The following is a 24,277-nucleotide window of genomic DNA, read 5'->3' on the forward strand; positions in this document are numbered from 1 at the left end:
TGGGAATGTGATCTGATATTATTGTTTTTACTGAATACAGAGTTTTCCTCCAGTGAAGTCAGGAGATCATATGACCATCACAGTGCCTCCATGTGACTCCTTAAAACCTGAGAGACACAACATGCAGAAGATTCTAGAAGTCACCAAGAAGATGATGGAGCTGCTGACAGGAGAGGTGAGCGGTGCCGGGAATTCTGGGACATTATCCAGTAACAGACAAGGGATGTGTCTGGATGGTGACTGTATCATTGTGTGTGTCAGGTTCCTATAAGGTGTCAGGATGTCACTGTCTATTTCTCCATGGAGGAGTGGGAGTATTTAGAAGGACACAAGGATCTCTACAAGGACGTCATGATGGACAATCAGCCGCCCCTCACATCACCGGGTAAGAGGAGACTTTATTGTAAAGGAGAGAGCAGTACGGAGTGTCCACCTAGATCCCCCTGTAATGGAACGTCCCACACTCCGCTTGAGTGCTTCCGTCAGTATATCGCTTCCTAATTTCTGGAACACGAGACCAGTGGATCTGGCTAAGTTACCCCAAGAACTAGGCAGTACCAGTTTTAGAGTAAACCAGAATAAGAACTCTTTATTTGAACAAGTATACAGGCTTTCATACACTTAAGAAGGACATTCCCTCCTTCAGATCAGATTACCCTAACGATACAAACTGCACACAGGAATATAATTACAACAACAGACATATACTATAAACATGACGTTAATTAGCCCCCTGGATGACTCAGAGGTCTGACCTTCCAGGTCAGACTTGCCGTCTCCAAGCTCACAAACTACAATGCACATTATCATAAGTATAAACACAGAACACCTTCACACAATAGCAGGATCCCCCCAGTAGCAGACGGACTGGCTCCTATATGGAAGACCATGCAGTCCATATCTAAGCAATGCTTTGATTAATCAGGGATTTTTACAAGGTTCCATCATTCTGATACAGTGATATTAATGTATCATACTTTTATTGAGGGATATTGTTGATAAATATTACTGTCACCCTGTTCCTCTAATAGACAAAGGGTAACTTAGACATAAGAGGGCATGGAGAGCTGAAACAAAGGTTTCCCTTAACAAACCAGACACAACGGTTAGTAGGCAAGAGGTTAGCATTCAGTCCCCTCCAAAAGCCTCTGTCCTGGGTGAGTCTATCACACCCCCATCATCTGATAAACACATAGAAACAATGTATTCAGTCAGTGTGTGTGTTTCCTACAGATGGATCCAGTAATGGGAACCCACCAGAGAGATGTCCCCGTCCTCTGTATTCCTGGGATTCCACACAGGAAGATCACACCATCCCTCACCATCATCAGGTAGATGAGGAACAATCACTGATAGTATCATTAGGATCTGTACATTATCTGCATTGTTACAATTGATATTATTTTTATTATATATTCAGAGTGAAGACCTGAGTGATTCCAAACTCAATATTAAAGAAGATATAAAGAAAGAGGAGAATGATGAGGAGTGGCTGATGGAGGAGTCTGAGTCTCTAAAAGGACAGGAAGATCTGTACCAGGACAACATGGTGGAGTCATCCAGCTACAGAAACCCTCCAGAGAGATGTCCCCGTCCTCTGTATTCCCAGGATTACACACAGGAAGGTCACACCATCCCTTACCATCATCAGGTGGGTGGAGTTGAGGGTCTGGAACATAAAGTGATTGAACACTCTGACATGTGGAGACGATGTGTGGACTCTACAAGATGATATTTTCTATGTGATCTCACATCATAAATACTTCTATTTTACAGATGTTATTTTCTGCCATTCTGTTGGTTTAGGGTGAAGATCTGATGATCATTAAAGTTGAGGGTGAAGTAGAAGAGACGTATGTGAGGGATGATCAGCAATATACGGAGGAGGCTGGAATGATGAGGTCATTCAAAGAGGAGGACACTCCTACAGAGATCAGCACAGGTGAGCCATAATATATTATTCTTCTGTTATCTCTGCTCTGTTACTGCACACTGATTGGTCCAGAGTAGTGAGGGAGATGAGATGAGTGATATCAGCCAATAATAGATTGATAATAGTCACTGATATCTGGCCTACAGATTTTTTTTTCTTTTCTCTCAAATAAACCCCCTTCTCTTTCCTGCAGACACAATTTATGGACTCTTAGGCACAGTAGCACAGATATGATTACACAGATTGTGCCTTTTGGAGGTTGGTCCCTTTTCTTTTTAGCAGACTTATACCTAAATGTTAACATAGAACTCTTTTAAAGGTTTCCAGGTATGATATATTTTTACATGTTTAGATTGGACCAAGCTGGAGTGATGTTACTATGTATAATATACCATGCTGGAATTCTTCTTTAACAGTCTTGCTGGGATGTAAAGTAAAATGTCATTGAGTCATTACTGCTTGGCCCTAAGGGTCTGGTATGGTTTATAAGGGGGACCCAAAAAAACAAACTGGTGTCGGTTCCCCCTAATTTCTACTAAACTGTCAGGTCTGGTTTGGATACCAAGGAGGAACCCTATGCAAAATACAAAAAAAAACATGGGGTCTCACAAAAATCTGTATAGGTCCCTTATCTGAGGATGCAGCCTGGAAAGGGAGCATGCGCCCCTTTTCCTGTACCATACAAGACTACATGCTCTCAACATGAAGGGTGTACCTTGCCAGGGGAAGCCCTCTGGCAACGCGCCTTTTTCCTATGTAGATAAGGACATGGACCACTTCCCCACAACCCTGGCCTGTAGGTGGGGGGGGCTTGTTGGAATCTGGAAGCCTCTTTTCAAATTAAGGTAGTTCCTAGAACCCCCCCCCCCCCCCCCCAATGAGTACCCCTAATGTTAAGTACATAAACATACAGACTCACTTCCCATGATGTAGAACTGTTGTCAATCATGTTGTCCAGGGATACATATCAATCACAATGAATGAAAGATATATATCTGGGGTCTCCTTACTTTAAAAGTGGCTTCCAGATTCTGAAAAGCTCCTCACTCACAGACCCAACACCTACCAGGCAAAGGTTGTAGGGAAGAGCCCTTTGTCCTCCTCAACATGGAAACAAGGTGTACCCACAATATTGGGGACATGCGGTCTGGTATGGCTCAGGAGGAGGTCCAACTTTCCTGTATGCTTAGATAAGGGTCTGTTATAAATTTTAGGGGGGAACCTCACAATTTTTTTTTGGAGGGCAATCCCCCAAAATCCATACCAAACCTTTAGGCTCTGGTACAAATTTTGGGTGACAAATCTTGGTATATCAATATACTCATCTCATATAAGAAATTAAGTTCGACTGTACTGATTCAATAACGCGTTTTGCAGGTTAAACCCTGCATATCATGAATTATTGGAATAGGGGTAAGTGGCGCTACCTCTAATGGGGTATCTATTGTGGTAAATATGTGCAACTGAGAGCAAACGCTCACCACGAAAATATTTGTGCATAAAAGTGAAAAGAAAGGGGGGTCTAATCTGTATAAAGACCCCTCTACAATTAAACAGTGAATCAATTATTATTCCCTACCTCGAGAGTAAGGGCTCATATACCAAAAAACATGTGTTTAATACCCTCCAACCATCCCAAAAAATTTTTTTGTGGTGATGGGAGGTGTATCAGTACTCCATATATTATGGGTGATTAGTGAAGAAATTAATAATGACAATATAAAACTCTAAAGATTGTGAAAGTCTAAAATGCACATGTGAAAAAATAAATATATTTGTATATGTCCAGCACAAAAAATCCAGTTCCAGCAAAAAAATATATATAGAATTCCAACAAAAAAAAAAAAAGATTGTGTATATATAGTGTTCCAGCAGTGTCCTTTATAATGGGTGACTTTCGTGCAGACAACCAGCTACTATCCAGTGACTTGCGGTGCTCCCCCTCAAAGATCCCTACTCACCAGCTCCCTGCACCCCTGCAGGAGTAGTAGGCATGTAGTATTAAAACTTGGTGTGGTGTCCTAGATTCCAATGGGGTTGTTCCTGGGTACTCCCGCTCCAGACTCGAAATCCATCCTTAGTATGGTCATCCACATATGAAAGGAAACAGGGCTCCCGTAGTGTATTACGTTTTTTAAATTACTTTATTAAAACTTATATGCCCAACAACTCGGGCTAAATAAAATAAATTTAAAATCAAAATCAAAACAAAGCAAAAGCAGTCACACTGCATATAGTGGTAGCGCAGAGAGAGCTCGTGGATCGCAACACCATCAGCTGAGCGGCGTGCGCCTCAGCTGCGTTCCACACTCTCTTCCACTTCCGCGTGTGACGTAATCGCGTAGCTCCGCCTTACGCGTTTCGTCATCAACGTTATCAAAGGCGTGGCTAGCGTACCTCATACTCGGCTATATGTAGACAAGCGTGCATACCAAGTTCCAGCATTGCTCCTCCCATGGGCGGATTAGTTTGCATGTAATTACAAATCCTTTCCTGCCGGGCCGGCTCAATGTGATTAAGGGGTTTTTTAAAACCATTGTAAAGTATGAAACCTTATATTCCCGCTTACCATCACAGGAGGCAGACATATATATTTAACACATTATGCTCTTATACAAAAATGATAGGATTATTCCATATAGTTTTGTTTTCCAACTAGTTCAAATTATTATTTGGGATATACCAATTACTTAGTCTATAGACCTGTATAAAAAGTCATAGGGGAAACCAATAGGACCAACATAAAGTGTGACCCCTATAGGTAAGATTTGTGTATTACCATTCCATGTCCTAAATGGTTATTGACATTCTAATTTATGGGAATTAATTGCAAAGTGGCCATAATACTAGGTATTTCCCCCCACTCAGCCCTAACAATTTTTTTCTTCCTCCAACGATCAGACTATTAAGCTAGATGTGTTAAACTGAGGGGTTGATATTAGCATTATATATATCGGGGGTATTTTAGGAAATAAATCTCAATACCTATATACAGGCTACCCCATATGCCCTAATCGAGTTTATAACAAAAAAGGGGGGCGTATATATATATATATATATATATATATATCTCCCTTGAGGAGGGGGTAAGATATTACAGGATCCTATGTGGAGCATATATCCAAATTCCAAGAGAATGGATTATATCCAAATCAAAAAGAGAGAAAAAAAAAAAAGAGAGAAAAAACAAATTAACAAATTATATTCAAACCACAGGAATAAAACACCTCCAAAAAAAGGGGGGGGGAGAGAAATTATGAATACTGGGACCCCTAATCTATTCCACCTTAGCACGGTCACCTCTATTATAATGTTATACAGGAGAGGAGACTCTTATTTCTTATCCTTCTGCATTTTACCCTTATCCCTACTTTAAGGGGGGAACCGGTGGATGGGCCCTTACCCCCAGACCCCTCTATATGGTTATTCCATTAGACATCTACAGACCTCCCGTAAGTGTAGGTAGGTGGGCACCCCCACCCCCCTACGGGTTGGCTATGAAACAATTTAAGTCTATGTCTAAATTTAACCCTTTGGGGGCCAAAGATTGTAAACAATAGATCCACTCCGTTTCGTTTTGGGAGATAAGTGTTAGTTTGTTGCTCCCTCTCCAGTGGTCTTCAACATGATCTATGCCATAGAATACAAGCCCTGTGGGGTCCCTATGATGCACCTCATCAAAGTGCCTGGATAGATGGTGCTTGGGGAACCCTTTCTTAATGTTATTAATGTGTTCCCTTATTCTGACAGCTAGAGGTCGGGTGGTTCTCCCCACGTACTGGAGGTGGCAAGGGCATTCTATGACGTATGTCACATGCGTGCTCTGGCATGTGATTAGTTTTTTTATTTTATATTGTTTGTGATCCACTGTGGACTTGAATATTTCTTTCTTTCTAGGTTGTGGCTTGCTGACCCTACAAGGTAAACATCTTCGACATTTGTAGAATCCCTTCAGACTACTATTGATTTTTACCTGTTTCGGAGGGTCTATAGCATTGTGTACTAAATAGTTTCGGAGGCTGGGTGCTCTCCTGTACACAAATTTAGGTCTTCTGGGTAAGATTTTTGATAGTACTCTATCCTCTTGCAGTATTGGCCAATACCTATTGATAATACGTTCCACATCTTTATATTGGTTGTTATATCCTGTGATAAACAGAATCTCTCCTTGTTCTTTCTTTCTCTTATTGGTATTGTTAAGTAAAGTCTTCCTGTCCATTTTCATTATCTCTAGTTTTAATTTTTCCAAATTATTGGCTGCATACCCCTTCTCTTGGAATCTCTGAATAAGCATATCTGCTTGTTTTTCAAAATCCGCCGTTAGATCACAGTTCCTGCGTAGGCGCATTAATTGGCCCTTTGGGATATTCCCCTTCCATCTTGGATGGTGGCAGCTAGAAACGGGTATATACCCGTTACGATCTGTGTCTTTAAAAAAGGTGCGAGTATACAGAGATGTTCCTGACTTGAAGATTTCTAAATCTAGATACTCTATCCTCTGGGTGTCCCACTTTCCTGTAAATGTAATTCCATATTTGTTGACATTCAGTTGTTCAAGGAATTGCTCAAAAGTATCCGATGTTCCATCCCATAAGATGATCAAGTCATCAATGTAGCGCCTGTACATCTTGATTTAAAGGGATTTTACGATCATAAATATATTCCTCTTCCCACATATCAAGGAACAGGTTCTCTACACTGGGGGCATACCGTGCTCCCATGGCTACACCTTTCGTTTGTACATAGTAATTACTATTGTACCAAAAATATTTGCATTCCATGGCCATCTTGAGCCCCTCTAAGATGTAATTGATTTGCTGTTGTTTCATCCCAGTGTTCTCATGCAACGCTTTTTCTACTCCTGCCAACCCATCTTTTTGGATAATGCTGGTGTACAGCGAGTTGACATCTATGGTCGCTAAAATCCAGCTGCCACCATCTTTAATTCCTTGCAGTTCCTGGGTAAGTTGTTGACTATCCCGTAAATAGGATTTCCCTTGTTGGACTAGCGGTTTCAGGTATTTATCCAGGTATTCTCCTAATCTTGAAAATATGGAGTTAATCCCACTTATTATGGGCCTACCTGGTGGTTTATGCATTCTTTTATGTATTTTTGGCGTATAATACATAACTGGAGTTTTAGTGGACTTTGAGAACAAATATTCAGCTTCTTTTGTATTTAGGATTCCCATTTTTCTCCCCTTCTCAATGAAGGTCTTCAATTTTTTCTGGTACTTCTTCTTGGGGTTACTCTTTAGTTTCTTATAGATATTTTCTACTTTTAGCAGGTTTTCCATTTCTTCTTGGTAATCCTTTTTATCCAAGATGACCAGTCCTCCCCCCTTATCCGCCGGTCTTATGACTACTTCATGTCGTTCCCCTATTTTCTTAATGGCATCCCAAACGTGTCTTCCTTTTCTGTCCTTTCTTCTTAAGTTTCTTAGGTCTTCTTCCACCATCTTCTTGAATGCATTCAAGCATTGACTCCCCGGTGTTTTGGGGTTGTAAATGGAATTATTTTTTAAATTAGTTTGTATATACTCAGGAACCTCCCGAGTGTTGACATCTTGGTTTAGAGCAAAGTGTTTTTTGAGGTTGAGTTTCCTCATAAACTTCTGGAGGTCAATGAAAGTTTCAAATTTATCTAGCATTTTTTCAGGGGCAAACTTGAGTCCCAAATCCAGCACCCTGAGTTCTTCAGCTGAAAAAGTGGAGTTACTAAGGTTAAAAATCCCTTTTCCTAGTATACCCTCCTTCTTTTTCTTCCTACCTCCTCTCCTTCCTCTTGTCTGCCTCTTCTTTCTGGGTAACTTGGCATTGTGCCCCTGTTCCTTTCCTGGGTATGTTCCCACCCATTGTTGGAGTGTACTCTTTCTCCGGGCCTCTTGTCTCCCCATAGGGGTAGGATCCCCTATTCTCCTCTGTCCTCCTCGTTGGTCCTCTCCCATTCCCACGTTGTCCTCTCCAACCTGGAGTTCTGTAAGGGGCGCGAGTCTTCCATCTTCCTGGGGGCCTGTCCCGGTATCCTTCCTTGCGAAAATCCCTCTGTTCTTCATATTCTCTCCCATAAGGGGGAATAATATGGATTTCTTAGGGGAGAAAATCTATTATAGGTGGGGACATTGTAGCTCCTGTTAGATGTTCTTTGATCTGAGGGTTCCCGATAACTCACTCTCCTATAGGTGGGTGTATCTTCATAATGGTTGGGTGTTCTAGGCCTTCCTCTGTTATTGGTGTATGTTGGCGTCCCTGGTAACGGGATGTTTTCCCCTAGTCCCAGTAGTCTAGGTGTATTGATTTCCTCCCCTTGGTCTTCCATTAGAGTGTCCTCCATATCACAATTGGGGTCTCCCAAAGTAGATTGCCATTTGTAGACTCTGTTGTTTTTATAATCAAGGACATCCCTCTTAAATTTTTTCTGTTTTTTTGCCTGAACTTCACTATCATATTTTTTAATATATTCTTGCAGTTCTTTTTCTTTATCCTTATAGTCCCTCTGATTGGCAAATGGCACTAGTAGGCTTTTGATTTCTGTGATGTTGGTTTCTATCATCCTCAATTTAAATTGTCTCCTTTTAACAATGTTTTGGAGCAACTCTCCTTCCCATTTATTAAAAATGGAGAACCAATCAGCCATAAGGCCGGTATCATTGATATTATCATTAGGATGTACATCCCATCTAAGCCTTCTTGGGGTCATTTTAGCCGTAATATATGTTTCTAGTGTGGCGACATCCCACCACACTCTCAGTTGTTTTTCTAGGGTATGTTTTAGTTGTTTCATAAGACTATGCATATCCTGGGATGAAACAACAGCAAATCAATTACATCTTAGAGGGGCTCAAGATGGCCATGGAATGCAATTATTTTTGGTACAATAGTAATTACTATGTACAAATGAAAGGTGTAGCCATGGGAGCACGGTATGCCCCCAGTGTAGCGAACCTGTTCCTTGATATGTGGGAAGAGGAATATATTTATGATCGTAAAATCCCTCAAATCAAGATGTACAGGTGCTACATTGATGACTTGATCATCTTATGGGATGGAACATCGGATACTTTTGAGCAATTCCTTGAACAACTGAATGTCAACAAATATGGAATTACATTTACAGGAAAGTGGGACACCCAGAGGATAGAGTATCTAGATTTAGAAATCTTCAAGTCAGGAACATCTCTGTATACTCGCACCTTTTTTAAAGACACAGATCGTAACGGGTATATACCCGTTTCTAGCTGCCACCATCCAAGATGGAAGGGGAATATCCCAAAGGGCCAATTAATGCGCCTACGCAGGAACTGTGATCTAACGGCGGATTTTGAAAAACAAGCAGATGTGCTTATTCAGAGATTCCAAGAGAAGGGGTATGCAGCCAATAATTTGGAAAAATTAAAACTAGAGATAATGAAAATGGACAGGAAGACTTTACTTAACAATACCAATAAGAGAAAGAAAGAACAAGGAGAGATTCTGTTTATCACAGGATATAACAACCAATATAAAGATGTGGAACGTATTATCAATAGGTATTGGCCAATACTGCAAGAGGATAGAGTACTATCAAAAATCTTACCCAGAAGACCTAAATTTGTGTACAGGAGAGCACCCAGCCTCCGAAACTATTTAGTACACAATGCTATAGACCCTCCGAAACAGGTAAAAATCAATAGTAGTCTGAAGGGATTCTACAAATGTCGAAGATGTTTACCTTGTAGGGTCGGGGGGGGCGTGTCTGGATGAGCAAGGTGGAGGACGTGTTTTGGCTGAGCTCTTCCAAGCTACAGAGAATCCGCTGCCATCCAAGCTCTAATTCTCTCCTGAGAGCCTGCTTTATAATATATCAGCCCCTGGAACCACCCTGCTTAACACCCGGAGTGTTATTTTTGTGGCTCTTGCTATTTTTAATACACCGGGCCTACAGATTGCTCCTGGCAGAGACTCCCGCCGCCATCTTGGGGCCTACGGCCCGATCGGAGCCTCTAGCCTGCCGCCCCAGTGAGCCGGGAGCCGAGCGGACGCTCATCCTCGGCGAGTGGCTGTCAACCTGTCGGGGGATCGGCGAGGGGGGACACCCGAGGTCTGCCTGTGAGCCCGATTCCTCCGCTCCGCTGCAGCCTGGCGCTACCCCGCGGCCTGCTATTTACCTGGAGCCTCTGACCTACACCATCTAAAGAGCTGGACACCGGCCTGGGATGGATCTGCCCTGCCTGACCCCTGGGACACAGTGAGTAACAGCTCCCCCTCCCCACCCACGATCCGCTCTGAGCCTACATCTCGCACTGAAAAAGGCGCTCGCCCGACCAGATACAATCACTAGGAAAGTCCGCGGCTTCGGCCTATTCCTGGAGGTCGGCGGCCATCTTGGTGCTCCAAGTACTCCCATAACCATTTTTCTCCACTACCTTTCTCATTGAAACTTTTCTACAGCACTCACTCTTCAGCAAGTTCCTCTCTCATCTGACGCATTACCTTCACAGCCTCTATTTTTGCTTAATTACAATAATTTTAATAATTTTACTTGCTCTTCTGCTGTCACTGGAGTACACTTTCTGTTACCTGTGTTCCACCTAAATGGGAACCCCTCCAGGTGCTGACAACATTTTGATGAATATGTGACACTGCTCAGATGTGAGGGAGGGTGCCCCTTGCAGCTATCGGCCATATAGCTCCAATTATGCCCGCCAAAACACCTAAGCTCCGCTCTGCTCCTGTTAAACGTTCAAGCAAGAGATCACTCTCCATTCCAGTCTCCACAGGTTCTATTCAGCAATACCTAGCCAACGCACGCGGTGACCAAGACAGGGCCTCGAGAATAAGCGCCTCTCCATCATCCCACGCTGCCTCTGTGAGGGAGAGCTCTCCAGCTTCTTCCTGCTGCTCGGATCTTATGGATGATCCCGGATCCCCCGTAGGCTCTGAAATGTCAGCACTTATGAGCGGCCTCAAAAAAGAACTTGCAGGTATGTTTCACAGTTTGGAGAAATCCATCAAAAAAGAAATAACTGCTGTTCGATCTGATATGTCACATCTCCTGGTCAGGGTAGAGGAAACGGAGCAGCAACAGGACACACAGGCACTAGCCATTAAAGAACTGCAGGACACTGTTACCCAGCTGGCTTTTGCTCACCGTACATCCTTATATAAGCTCGAAGACCTCGAAAATCGCAACCGCAGAAACAATATCCGAGTTAGAGGGTTGCCGGAAGCCACTAGGGATACTGATCTTGAACCTTCTATAAGAGGCATTTTTAATACCATCCTGGGTAACCCTGTCACTGCACCATTACGCTTTGACCGTGTGCATCGGGCCTTACGACCCCGTAACGCTAACTCGGACCAGCCCAGAGATGTCATCTGCCGCCTACATTATTTTGAAGATAAAAATGCCATTATGATAAAGATGCGAGGCTTACCTAACATTGACTTTGACGGTGCCACCATCAGTATCTATCCAGATCTTTCTAAAGATACTCTGGACCGCCGCAGAGCATTAAAACCGCTACTGGATAACTTACGATCTGACGGGATTACATACAGATGGGGTTTTCCTGCCTGCCTGATTGCTACAAAAAATGGTCGTTCCCATACATTGAGATTTCCTGAGGAACTTCCAACTTTTTTGCAGGACCTACATCTCTCACCCATGGAACTTCCAGGCTGGCAGGATTCGATTCCAAAATTTTCATGTCCCATGGACTCTGTCTGGAAAAAGACCCCCTCAAAGAGGAGTCGCGCTTCTCTCCCAGGCTCTGCACAAACACAAGGCTAAAACATTTATTTTTTCACCCATATTATTGTTAATAATGTAAATCATTTTTTTCTTACAAAAAGGCTCTTTCGGCTGAGTCCGGACCCGGCCGCTGTGTTTGCATGTGCATATAGAATTTTTCTTTACTCTTTTCTGTACTTGTGTATGCGGAGCCGGGGCGGACTCATCGGTAAGCTGACCAATATTTGTTTTTCTTTATTATTATGTTGATTGTTGTATGTTTCCAATTGGTCTACATTTGCGATTCCTTGTAGGTTGCTTATTGTTTTTATTGATCCTGGTTCCACTTACATGGGTTTTCATATTTCCGACTGGAATTCATTGTTCTCTTGTTAATGGCGGGTTGTTAATATGTTTTTCTTCTACAGGCCGTGTGCTGTCGGGGCGCACTCCCCTCGTCACCTCCCCCCATAGCGTAACACCACCCCCCACCTCCTCCTGGGGATGGCGAGCATGAGTGGCCCCGAAGATATCCTATCTAATCCTTGTTTAAGGATTGGGATGGCCTTTCGCTCTCTCTCTCCCCAATGGGACCACTGCAGTCTTCTGCGTGATATTTTTTCATTTCCCACAAGTTCTTTGACTTACATGTATAATTATTGTATATGTTTATCTTCTCCTTCTTCCTCTCATCTCTTCCTTTCCTACTATTCCTCTCTTTCTTCTCTCCCCCCCCCTCTTCCCCCTCTCTGCTGGTATGCTTGGCAAGACAAACTGAAAATATTCATTCTCTTTTTAAATGGCTAAGGTAAAGATTGTATCCTACAATGTTAGGGGTCTTAATGTTGCTGCTAAACGACATCAATTATATCGTGAACTTAAACAAGCTACATGTTCCATTGCCTTTCTTCAAGAAACGCACTTAACCCACACAACACCTGTTAAACTTACCTCACCTAACTTTCCGCAGTGGTACTATAGCCTATCAGACACCAATAAGTCCAAAGGTGTAGCTATTGGTTTCTGCAGTGGTTTGTCTTTCAGGCTATCTGACATGCTTGCGGATGACTACGGTCGCTTCCTTTTTCTCAAGGGATTCATTGGAAATGTCCAATGCACGCTTGCAAATATCTATTGCCCGAACCATAACCAACCTGCCTTCCTTTCCCAAATACTGACTAAATTGTCACACTTTGCCACAGGACTTACTATTCTAGCGGGGGATTTAAATATGCCGTTAGACCCCATTATTGATACATCACAGACCCGTTCTAATATCTCTTTCAAAAGACTGAAATTTGTGAAAAAACAGCTTCTTGATCATCAATTGATGGATGTTTGGCGCCTTCTTCATCCTAAGTAGAAGGATTTCTCACACTACTCCTCAACACACCAATCATACTCTAGAATAGACAATATATTCTTAGACCATTTCCATCTCCCCTTTTTACACTCTGCCCACATTGGTCTCACATCAATTTCAGATCATGCACCTGTGTCGATGACATTGACCATGCCCTCCCTACCCCGACGTACCACCAACTGGAGGCTTAACGATTCCCTTCTCACTAATGAAGCAGAGGTCTCTATGTTGGCCTCCCACTTATCGCAATATTTTAGGGAAAACAAAACCTCTGACACCTCCCCCTCGGTCGTTTGGGAAGCTCATAAGGCTACCATTAGAGGTCGGCTCATTGAGCTTGGTGCACGGATAAAAAGAGAGCATGGTCAACAAATTAACCAGGTTCTACAACAGATAGAGGCTCTAGACAAGCAACATAAACTTTCTTTACATAATGTACACCTTAAATCCCTCACACTTAAACGTGAGGAATTGAAGTCCCTCCTTAATCTAGACACCAAGAGAAGGTTCCAGCGTTTGTCGCAAAAATTTTACGAATGGGGGAACAAACCAAGTAGATTGCTGGCTAGATCACTAAAGACTAAACAGTCGCAATCATTTATCCCCAAGATTAAGCTTCCATCAGGTACATTGGCCCATGCAACCCCAGATATTGCTAAAGCATTTAGAGACTACTACGCGGACCTATATAATGTCAAAAATGACTTATCCTCTCTCCCTTGTAAGGAGAGACAAAACCGTATGCTATCCTACTTGAGAGAGGCAAATCTTCCCAAATTGCCCATATCTGTCCTTAAAGAATTAGAAGAAGACTTTTCGGTCGAGGAATTCCAGACAGCATTGAAGTCCTCCCCCTCTGGTAAAGCCCCTGGACCTGACAGACTCACGATTTTATATTATAAAACATTTAGTGACATCCTGCTCCCTCGACTCTCTGAATATGCAAACTCAATCTCCCACTCTTCAGGTTTACGCCCAGAATCACTTTTGACTCATATCACAGTCATCCCTAAACCAGACAAGGACCCTACACTCTGTAATAGTTTTAGACCTATATCGTTAATAAACGTTGACATTAAATTATTTGCCAAAGTTATGGCAAACCGCTTACTTCCCTTATACCAAATTGGATTTCGGCGGATCAATCAGGTTTTATACCCGCTAGAGAAGCAAAAGATAATTCCCTTCGTGCAATTTCTCTGATTCAATATGTTCGGCGGTGCTCCCAGCCCACCCTACTCCTCTCCACTGATGCAGAAAAAGCTTTCGATAGGGTGGACTGGGAGTACCTTAAGCTGACCTTACGCCATTTGGGTGTGGGTCCTAAAATGTTTCACCGTATTTCTTCCCTTTATGCTAACCCTTCGGCTCAAGTCAGGATTAACGGAACGTTGAGCGACCCCTTTGTCCTACATAACGGAACCAGGCAGGGCTGTCCCCTCTCCCCTCTCCTATTTGCTATCACTCTAGAACCTTTTCTCGCCACAATTAGGAACAATACTAACATCAAAGGCATACAAATAGGCAACAGATCCCATAAATACGCGGCATATGCAGACGATGTACTATTTTTTATCCAACAACCTCGGATCTCGATTCCGAATCTGATGTCTGCATTCTCCACGTTTCAATCAATTTCTAACTTCAAAATAAATTTATCTAAATCCGAAATTTTAAACATTAACATCCCCAAGGCCGAGACTCTCTTCCTCAAACCCCTTTTTCCTTTTCGATGGGAATCAAATTGTTTGAAATACCTAGGTATTTATCTCACCTCTAATCTTCAATCCATTTTCCGATATAATTACATCCCCATGCTAAATAAAATCAGAACCGACCTACGAAAATGGTCTAACCTGTCACATACTTGGTTAGGGAAGGTTAATATAATTAAAATGAACATACTACCACGCATCCTTTTCCTTTTTCAAATGCTACCACTAGGTGTCCCGGTGGTTTTTTTTACTATTTTACAGTCCCTGGTCTCCCGCTTTATCTGGAAGGATAGACACCCTAGAATATCCAGGGAGTTATTGTTCCGCTCCAAATGCTCAGGTGGTCTGGCACTTCCTAATTTTAAAGCCTATTTCCAAGCAACTGTATTGGCCAGACTAGCTGAATGGAAATATGCCCTTGGCAGGAAGCTATGGGTACAAATCGAATATCACCTAAGTGGAGTGGACCTTTCAATGGCTCCCTGGATACCCCGCTCCCACAGGAACCTTGCCCACACCACCTCGGCCCTTACCATTTCCTCTTTGGATATATGGGACGCACTACACAAAAAACATTCCTGGAATTATGACTCCCATTTGCTACCTCTTTTCAATCACACATACTTTCTACCAGGCCTTTTGGATCCAGGTTTTAAATCATGGAGGTCAGAGGAACCCCTCCTATTGCATCACGTTCTAAATGGCAATACACTCAAACCCTTATCTTCAATCCTCACCCCTAAACCTGCCACGTTCCTAGATAAATGGAGATACCACCAATTACAACACTTCTTAACCACTTAAGGACCGCCTAACGCCGATTTACGTCGGCAAAGCGGCACGGGCAGGCAAAATCACGTACATGTACGTGATTTGCCTTCCGCGGGTGGGGGGTCCGATCGGACCCCCCCCCCGCCGCCCGAGGCGGTCCCGTTCTGTTCCCCGGCGATCCGAGATGAGGGGGAGGCCATCCGTTCGTGGCCCCCCCCTCGCGATCGCCGCCGGCCAATGGGAACATTCCTTTGCTGCTGTATGCTAAACAGCAGCAAAGGAAATGATGTCATCTCTCCTCGGCTCGGTATTCCGTTCCAGCGCCGAGGGGAGAAGACATCAATGTAAGTGCACAACACACTACACACACAGTAGAACATGCCAGGCATACAAAACACCCCGATCCCCCCCCCGATCGCCCCCCGATCCCCCCCCAATCACCCCCCCCCCTGTCACAAACTGACACCAGCAGGTTTTTTTTTTTTTTTTTTTTTCTGATTACTGCATAGTGTCAGTTTGTGACAGTTACAGTGTTGGGACAGTTAGTATTACCCCCCTTTAGGTCTAGGATACCCCCCTAACCCCCCCTAATAAAGTTTTAACCCCTTGATCACCCCCTGTCACCAGTGTCACTAAGCGATCATTTTTCTGATCGCTGTATTAGTGTCGCTGGTGACGCTAGTTAGGGACATAAATATTTAGGTTCGCCGTCAGCGTTTTATAGCGTCAGGGACCCCCATATACTATCTAATAAATGTTTTAACCCCTTGATTGCCCCCTAGTTAACCCTTTCACCACTGATCACCGTATAAACGTTACGGTTGACGCTGGTTAGTTTGTTTATTTTTTATAGTGTCAGGGCACCCGCCGTTTATTACCGAATAAAGGTTTAGCCCCCTGATCACCCGACGGTGATATGCGTCGCCCCAGGCAGCGTCAGATTAGCGCCAGTACCGCTAACACCCACGCACGCAGCATACGCCTCCCTTAGTGGTATAGTATCTGATCGGATCAATATCTGATCCGATCAGATCTATACTAGCGTCCCCAGCAGTTTAGGGTTCCCAAAAACGCAGTGTTAGCGGGATCAGCCCAGATACCCGCTAGCACCTGCGTTTTGCCCCTCCGCCCGGCCCACCCAAGTGCAGTATCGATCGATCGCTGTCACTTACAAAACACTAAACGCATAACTGCAGCGTTCGCAGAGTCAGGCCTGATCCCTGCGATCGCTAACAGTTTTTTTGGTAGCATTTTGGTGAACTGGCAAGCAAGCACCAGGCAGCGTCAGGTTAGCGCCAGTAGCGCTAACACCCACGCACGCACCGTACACCTCCCTTAGTGGTATAGTATCTGATCGGATCAATATCTGATCCGATCAGATCTATACTAGCGTCCCCAGCAGTTTAGGGTTCCCAAAAACGCAGTGTTAGCGGGATCAGCCCAGATACCTGCTAGCACCTGCGTTTTGCTCCTCCGCCAGGCCCAGCCCACCCAAGTGCAGTATCGATCGATCACTGTCCCTTACAAAACACTAAACGCATAACTGCAGCGTTCGCAGAGTCAGGCCTGATCCCTGCGATCGCTAACAGTTTTTTTGGTGGCGTTTTGGTGAACTGGCAAGCACCAGCCCCAGGCAGCATCAGGTTAGCGCCAGTACCGCTAACACCCACGCACGCGGCATACGCCTCCCTTAGTGGTATAGTATCTGAACGGATCAATATCTGATCCGATCAGATCTATACTAGCATCCCCAGCAGTTTAGGGTTCCCAAAAACGCAGTGTTAGCGGGATCAGCCCAGATACCTGCTAGCACCTGTGTTTTGCCCCTCCGCCCGGCCCAGCCCAGCCCACCCAAGTGCAGTATCGATCGATCACTGACACTTACAAAACACTAAACGCATAACTGCAGCGTTTGCAGAGTCAGGCCTGATCCCTGCGATCGCTAACAGTTTTTTTGGTAGCGTTTTGGTGAACTGGCAAGCACCAGCGGCCTAGTACACCCCGGTCGTAGTCAAACCAGCACTGCAGTAACACTTGGTGACGTGGCGAGTCCCATAAGTGCAGTTCAAGCTGGTGAGGTGGCAAGCACAAGTAGTGTCCCGCTGCCACCAAGAAGAAGACAAACACAGGCCCGTCGTGCCCATAGTGCCCTTCCTGCTGCATTCGCCAATCCTAATTGGGAACCCACCACTTCTGCAGCGCCCGTACTTCCCCCATTCACATCCCCAACCAAATGCAGTCGGCTGCATGAGAGGCATTTTCTTTATGTCCTCCCGAGTACCCCTACCCAACGAACCCCCAAAAAAGATGTTGTGTCTGCAGGAAGCGCGGATATAGGCGTGACACCCGCTATTATTGTCCCTCCTATCCTGACAATCCTGGTCTTTGCATTGGTGAATGTTTTGAACGCTACCATTCACTAGTTGAGTATTAGCGTAGGGTACAGCATTGCACAGACTAGGCACACTTTCACAGGGTCTCCCAAGATGCCATCACATTTTGAGAGACCCGAACCTGGAACCGGTTACAGTTACAAAAGTTAGTTACAAAAAAGTGTCAAAAAAAAAAAATATATATAAAATAAAAAAAAATAGTTGTCGTTTTATTGTTCTCTCTCTCTCTATTCTCTCTCTATTGTTCTGCTCTTTTTTACTGTATTCTATTCTGCAATGTTTTATTGTTATTATGTTTTATCATGTTTGATTTTCAGGTATGCAATTTTTTATACTTTACCGTTTACTGTGCTTTATTGTTACCCATTTTTTTGTCTTCAGGTACGCCATTCACGACTTTGAGTGGTTATACCAGAATGATGCCTGCAGGTTTAGGTATCATCTTGGTATCATTCTTTTCAGCCAGCGGTCAGCTTTCATGTAAAAGCAATCCTAGCGGCTAATTAGCCTCTAGACTGCTTTTACAAGCCGTGGGAGGGAATGCCCCCCCCCCCACCGTCTTCCGTGTTTTTCTCTGGCTCTCCTGTCTCAACAGGGAACCTGAGAATGCAGCCGGTGATTCAGCCAGCTGACCATAGAGCTGATCAGAGACCAGAGTGGCTCCAAACATCTCTATGGCCTAAGAAACCGGAAGCTACGAGCATTTTATGACTTAGATTTCGCCGGATGTAAATAGCGCCATTGGGAAATTGGGGAAGCATTTTATCACACCGATCTTGGTGTGGTCAGATGCTTTGAGGGCAGAGGAGAGATCTAGGGTCTAATAGACCCCAATTTTTTCAAAAAAGAGTACCTGTCACTACCTATTGCTATCATAGGGGATATTTACATTCCCCGAGATAACAATAAAAATGATTAAAAAAAAAAAATATGAAAGGAACAGTTTAAAAATAAGATAAAAAAAGCAGAAAAATAATAAAGAAAAAAAAAAAAAAAAAAAAAGCACCCCTGTCGCCCCCTGCTCTCGCGCTAAGGCGAACGCAATCGGCGGTCTGTCGTCAAACGTAAACAGCAATTGCACCATGCATGTGAGGTATCACCGCGAAGGTCAGATCGAGGGCAGTAATTTTTGCAGTAGACCTCCTCTGTAGATCTAAAGTGGTAACCTGTAAAGGCTTTTAAAGGCTTTTAAAAATGTATTTATTTTGTTGCCACTGCACGTTTGTGCGCAATTTTAAAGCATGTCATGTTTGGTATCCATGTACTCGGCCTAAGATCATCTTTTTTATTTCATCAAACATTTGGGCAATATAGTGTGTTTTAGTGCATTAAAATTTAAAAAAGTGTGTTTTTTCCCCAAAAAATGCGTTTGAAAAATCGCTGCGCAAATACTGTGTGAAAAAAAAAAATGAAACACCCACCATTTTAATCTGTAGGGCATTTGCTTTAAAAAAATATATAATGTTTGGGGGTTCAAAGTAATTTTTTTGCAAAAAAAAAATAACTTTTTCATGTAAACAATAATGCCGCGTACACACGGTCGGACTTTTCGTCTACAAAAGTCCAACGGACGCTGACGGACTAAAGCTGGCTGGTAATCCGATCGTGTGTGGGCTTCTCCGGACTTTCAACTGACTTTTTTAGCCTCAAATCCGACGGACTTTAGATTTGAAACATGCTTCAAATCTTTACGTCGTAAGTACGACGGACCCCGAAATCCGCTCGTCTGTGTGCTAGTCCGACGGACAAAAACCCATGCTAGGGCAGCTATTGGCTACTGGCTATGAACTTCCTTATTTTAGTCCGGTGTACGTCATCACGTACGAATCCGTCGGACTTTTGTGTGGTCGTGTGTAGGCAAGTCCGTTCGTAAGAAAGTCTGCCGCAAGTCCGCTGAAGGTACGTCGGAAGTCTGTCGGACAGGCTGTCGGACTTTTGTAGACGAAAAGTCCGACCGTGTGTACGCGGCATTAGTGTCAGAAAGGGCTTTGTCTTCAAGTGGTTAGAAGAGTGGGTGATGTGTGAAATAAGCTTCTAAATGTTGTGCATAAAATGCCAGGACAGTTCAAACCCCCCCCAAATGACCCCATTTTGGAAAGTAGACACCCCAAGCTATTTGCTGAGAGGCATGTCGAGTCCATGGAATATTTTATATTGCGACACAAGTTGCGGGAAAGAGACACATTTTTTTTTTTTTTTTGCACAAAGTTGTCACTAAATGTTATATTGCTCAAACATGCCATGGGAATATGTGAAATTACACCCCAAAATACATTCTGCTGCTTCTCCTGAGTACGGGGATACCACATGTGTGAGACTTTTTGGGAGCCTAGCCACGTACGGGACCCCGAAAACCAATCACCGCCTTCAGGCTTTCTAAGGGCGTGAATTTTTGATTTCACTCTTCACTGCCTATCACAGTTTCGGAGGCCATGGAAAGCCCAGGTGGCACAAACCCCCCCCAAATGACCCCATTTTGGAAAGTAGACACCCCAAGCTATTTGCTGAGAGGTATAGTGAGTATTTTGCAGACCTCACTTTTTGTCACAAAGTTTTGAAAATTGAAAAAAGAAAAAAAAAAATGTTTTTTCTTGTCTTTCTTCATTTTCAAAAACAAATGAGAGCTGCAAAATACTCACCATGCCTCTCAGCAAATAGCTTGGGGTGTCTACTTTCCAAAATGGGGTCATTTGGGGGGGGTTTGTGCCACCTGGGCATTCCATGGCCTCCGAAACTGTGATAGGCAGTGAAGAGTGAAATCAAAAATTTTCACCCTTAGAAATCCTGAAGGCGGTGATTGGTTTTCGGGGTCCCGTACGCGGCTAGGCTCCCAAAAAGTCCCACACATGTGGTGTCCCCATACTCAGGAGAAGCAGCTAAATGTATTTTGGGGTGCAATTCCACATATGCCCATGGTCTGTGTGAGCAATATATCATTTAGTGACAACTTTATGCAAAAAAAAAATAAAAAAAAAGTGTCACTTTCCCACAACTTGTGTCAAAATATAAAATATTCCATGGACTCAATATGCCTCTCAGCAAATAGCTTGGGGTGTCTACTTTCCAAAATGGGGTCATTTTGGGGGGTTTTGTGCCACCTGGGCATTCCATGGCCTCCGAAACTGTGATAGGTAGTGAGGAGTAAAATCAAAAATTTACACCCTTAGAAATCCTGAAGGTGGTGATTGGTTTTCGGGGCCCCGTACGCGGCTAGGCTCCCAAAAAGTCCCACACATGTGGTATCCCCGTACTCAGGAGAAGCAGCTGAATGTATTTTTGGGGTGCAATTCCACATAGGCCCATGGCCTGTGTGAGCAATATATCATTTAGTGACAACTTTTTGTAAATATTTTTTTTTTTTTTGTCATTATTCAATCACTTGGGACAAAAAAAATAAATATTCAATGGGTTCAACATGCCTCTCAGCAATTTCCTTGGGGTGTCTACTTTCCAAAATGGGGTCACTTGGGGGGGTTTTGTACTGCCCTGCCATTTTAGCACCTCAAGAAATGACATAGGCAGTCATAAACTAAAAGCTGTGTAAATTACAGAAAATGTACCCTAGTTTGTAGACGCTATAACTTTTGCGTAAACCAATAAATATACGCTTATTGACATTTTTTTTACCAAAGACATGTGGCCGAATACATTTTGGCCTAAATGTATGACTAAAATTTAGTTTATTGGATTTTTTTTATAACAAAAAGTAGAAAATATCATTTTTTTTCAAAATTTTCGGTCTTTTTCCGTTTATAGCGCAAAAAATAAAAACCGCAGAGGTGATCAAATACCATCAAAAGAAAGCTCTATTTGTGGGAAGAAAAGGACGCAAATTTCGTTTGGGTACAGCATTGCATGACCGCGCAATTAGCAGTTAAAGCGACGCAGTGCCAAATTGGAAAAAGACCTCTGGTCCTTAGGCAGCATAATGGTCCGGGGCTCAAGTGGTTAAGCTCCCTTTCTACTCCACTTAGGGGCATCAGCGATTTAAACGATATAGAAGTAATATTCTTTCCAAAAGACCCCCCTCTACATAGCATCTCTATATTCTATAAAGCTCTTATTACACTTCAAAACCCTGACCCCCCTTCCTACCTGACTAAATGGGAAATTGACCTTGGTCTCTCCCTGACTGACAACCAAAAAGATAGGATCCTCCAACTTGCTCACACCTCGTCCATAGCCTCAAGAATGACAGAGGTCAACTATAAACTGCTCACTAGGTGGCATTACACCCCAGTTCGCCTACACCAAATGTTCCCCGCCAGTTCCCCATTGTGCTGGAGGAACTGTGGGAACAAAGCTACTCACGCACACATATGGTGGTTCTGCCCATTGATTAAACCGTATTGGGAGAATATTCGCACCCTGATTGTTCAGATAGCTGATGTTCAAATACCAAATGATCCATGGGCTATTCTTTTTCATGTCACAAAAACTCCCATAAAGGCGTACAAACACTCAATCATTCCTCACCTACTAAACACTGCCAAAGCCTTAATCCCCACATTGTGGGGCCAACCAATTACTCCCTCTATGAAGGCCTGGCTACAAATGATTGACAATGTATACCTTACGGAGAGCATCACCCACAATATTAGAGGGACCTCCCAGAAACATTCTTTAACCTGGGAATCTTGGAAAAAATTTCAGACTACTGCCACATATACAAACCTCCTGCTCTAACCCCTCAACCCTAACACTCTAGCATAGCCATTAAACACCCATTCATGATAATCTTCCCCTCTGCTCAATACATGGTCTAGTATGCCAGCAACTTCCTACCCTCTCCCCTTCCCACCTTCAACTCTTTCTTTTCTATTCTCTCCTTCTCTACCACTATCCTGTCTCGATGTATACTTATGTTAAACTAAAGCAATATTTTCTATTTAAATTCCATTTAGTGTATAGTGCTCACCTAGCTCACACTTCTTTATCCAAATCAGCTGTTTAGCTGACTCAATGTAACTTCCTGGACGTACCTGATAAAATTAACTAATTAGTGGATTCCACGAGTACTATAACCTATGCTGTTAAAATAATGGAAGATTTGTGTTATAATTGTATACATGATATATTTTAAAAAAAAAATATTAAAAACTTATTAAACAAAAAAAAACCTTGTAGGGTCAGCAAGCCACAACCTAGAAAGAAAGAAATATTCAAGTCCACAGTGGATCACAAACAATATAAAATAAAAAAACTAATCACATGCCAGAGCACGCATGTGACATACGTCATAGAATGCCCTTGCCACCTCCAGTACGTGGGGAGAACCACCCGACCTCTAGCTGTCAGAATAAGGAAACACATTAATAACATTAAGAAAGGGTTCCCCAAGCACCATCTATCCAGGCACTTTGATGAGGTGCATCATAGGGACCCCACAGGGCTTGTACTCTATGGCATAGATCATGTTGAAGACCACTGGAGAGGGGGCAACAAACTAACACTTATCTCCCAAAACGAAACGGAGTGGATCTATCGTTTACAATCTTTGGCCCCCAAAGGGTTAAATTTAGACATAGACTTAAATTGTTTCATAGCCAACCCGTAGGGGGGTGGGGGTGCCCACCTACCTACACTTACGGGAGGTCTGTAGATGTCTAATGGAATAATCATATAGAGGGGTCTGGGGGTAAGGGCCCATCCACCGGTTCCCCCCTTAAAGTAGGGATAAGGGTAAAATGCAGAAGGATAAGAAATAAGAGTCTCCTCTCCTGTATAACATTATAATAGAGGTGACCGTGCTAAGGTGGAATAGATTAGGGGTCCCAGTATTCATAATTTCTCTCCCCCCCCCTTTTTTTGGAGGTGTTTTATTCCTGTGGTTTGAATATAATTTGTTAATTTGTTTTTTCTCTCTTTTTTTTTTTTTTCTCTCTTTTTGATTTAGATATAATCCATTCTCTTGGAATTTGGATATATGCTCCACATAGGATCCTGTAATATCTTACCCCCTCCTCAAGGGAGATATATATATATATATATACGCCCCCCATTTTTGTTATAAACTCGATTAGGGCATATGGGGTAGCCTGTATATAGGTATTGAGATTTATTTCCTAAAATACCCCCGATATATATAATGCTAATATCAACCCCTCAGTTTAACACATCTAGCTTAATAGTCTGATCGTTGGAGGAAGAAAATAAATTGTTAGGGCTGAGTGGGGGGAAATACCTAGTATTTTGGCCACTTTGCAATTAATTCCCATAAATTAGAATGTCAATAACCATTTAGGACATGGAATGGTAATACACAAATCTTACCTATAGGGGTCACACTTTATGTTGGTCCTATTGGTTTCCCCTATGACTTTTTATTCAGGTCTATAGACTAAGTAATTGGTATATCCCAAATAATAATTTGAACTAGTTGGAAAACAA

General features: G+C 43.1%; 1 protein-coding gene across 1 annotated transcript in view; it reads left to right on the forward strand.

Annotated features, from left to right (window-relative positions):
* LOC141121597 (uncharacterized) overlaps window positions 1-24,277 on the forward strand; it is a 40,973-nt gene that overhangs the window by 6,596 nt on the left and 10,100 nt on the right. The window contains exons 3-7 of the mRNA XM_073611246.1: window positions 41-175; window positions 262-385; window positions 1,234-1,331; window positions 1,421-1,651; window positions 1,807-1,942. Of these exons, the coding sequence (XP_073467347.1) occupies window positions 41-175; window positions 262-385; window positions 1,234-1,331; window positions 1,421-1,651; window positions 1,807-1,942 (724 nt within the window). The remainder of the gene's footprint in view (window positions 1-40; window positions 176-261; window positions 386-1,233; window positions 1,332-1,420; window positions 1,652-1,806; window positions 1,943-24,277) is intronic.

The sequence above is a fragment of the Aquarana catesbeiana genome, unplaced genomic scaffold (assembly GCF_042186555.1).
Source record: "Aquarana catesbeiana isolate 2022-GZ unplaced genomic scaffold, ASM4218655v1 unanchor226, whole genome shotgun sequence".
Classification (NCBI taxonomy): Eukaryota; Metazoa; Chordata; class Amphibia; order Anura; family Ranidae; genus Aquarana; species Aquarana catesbeiana.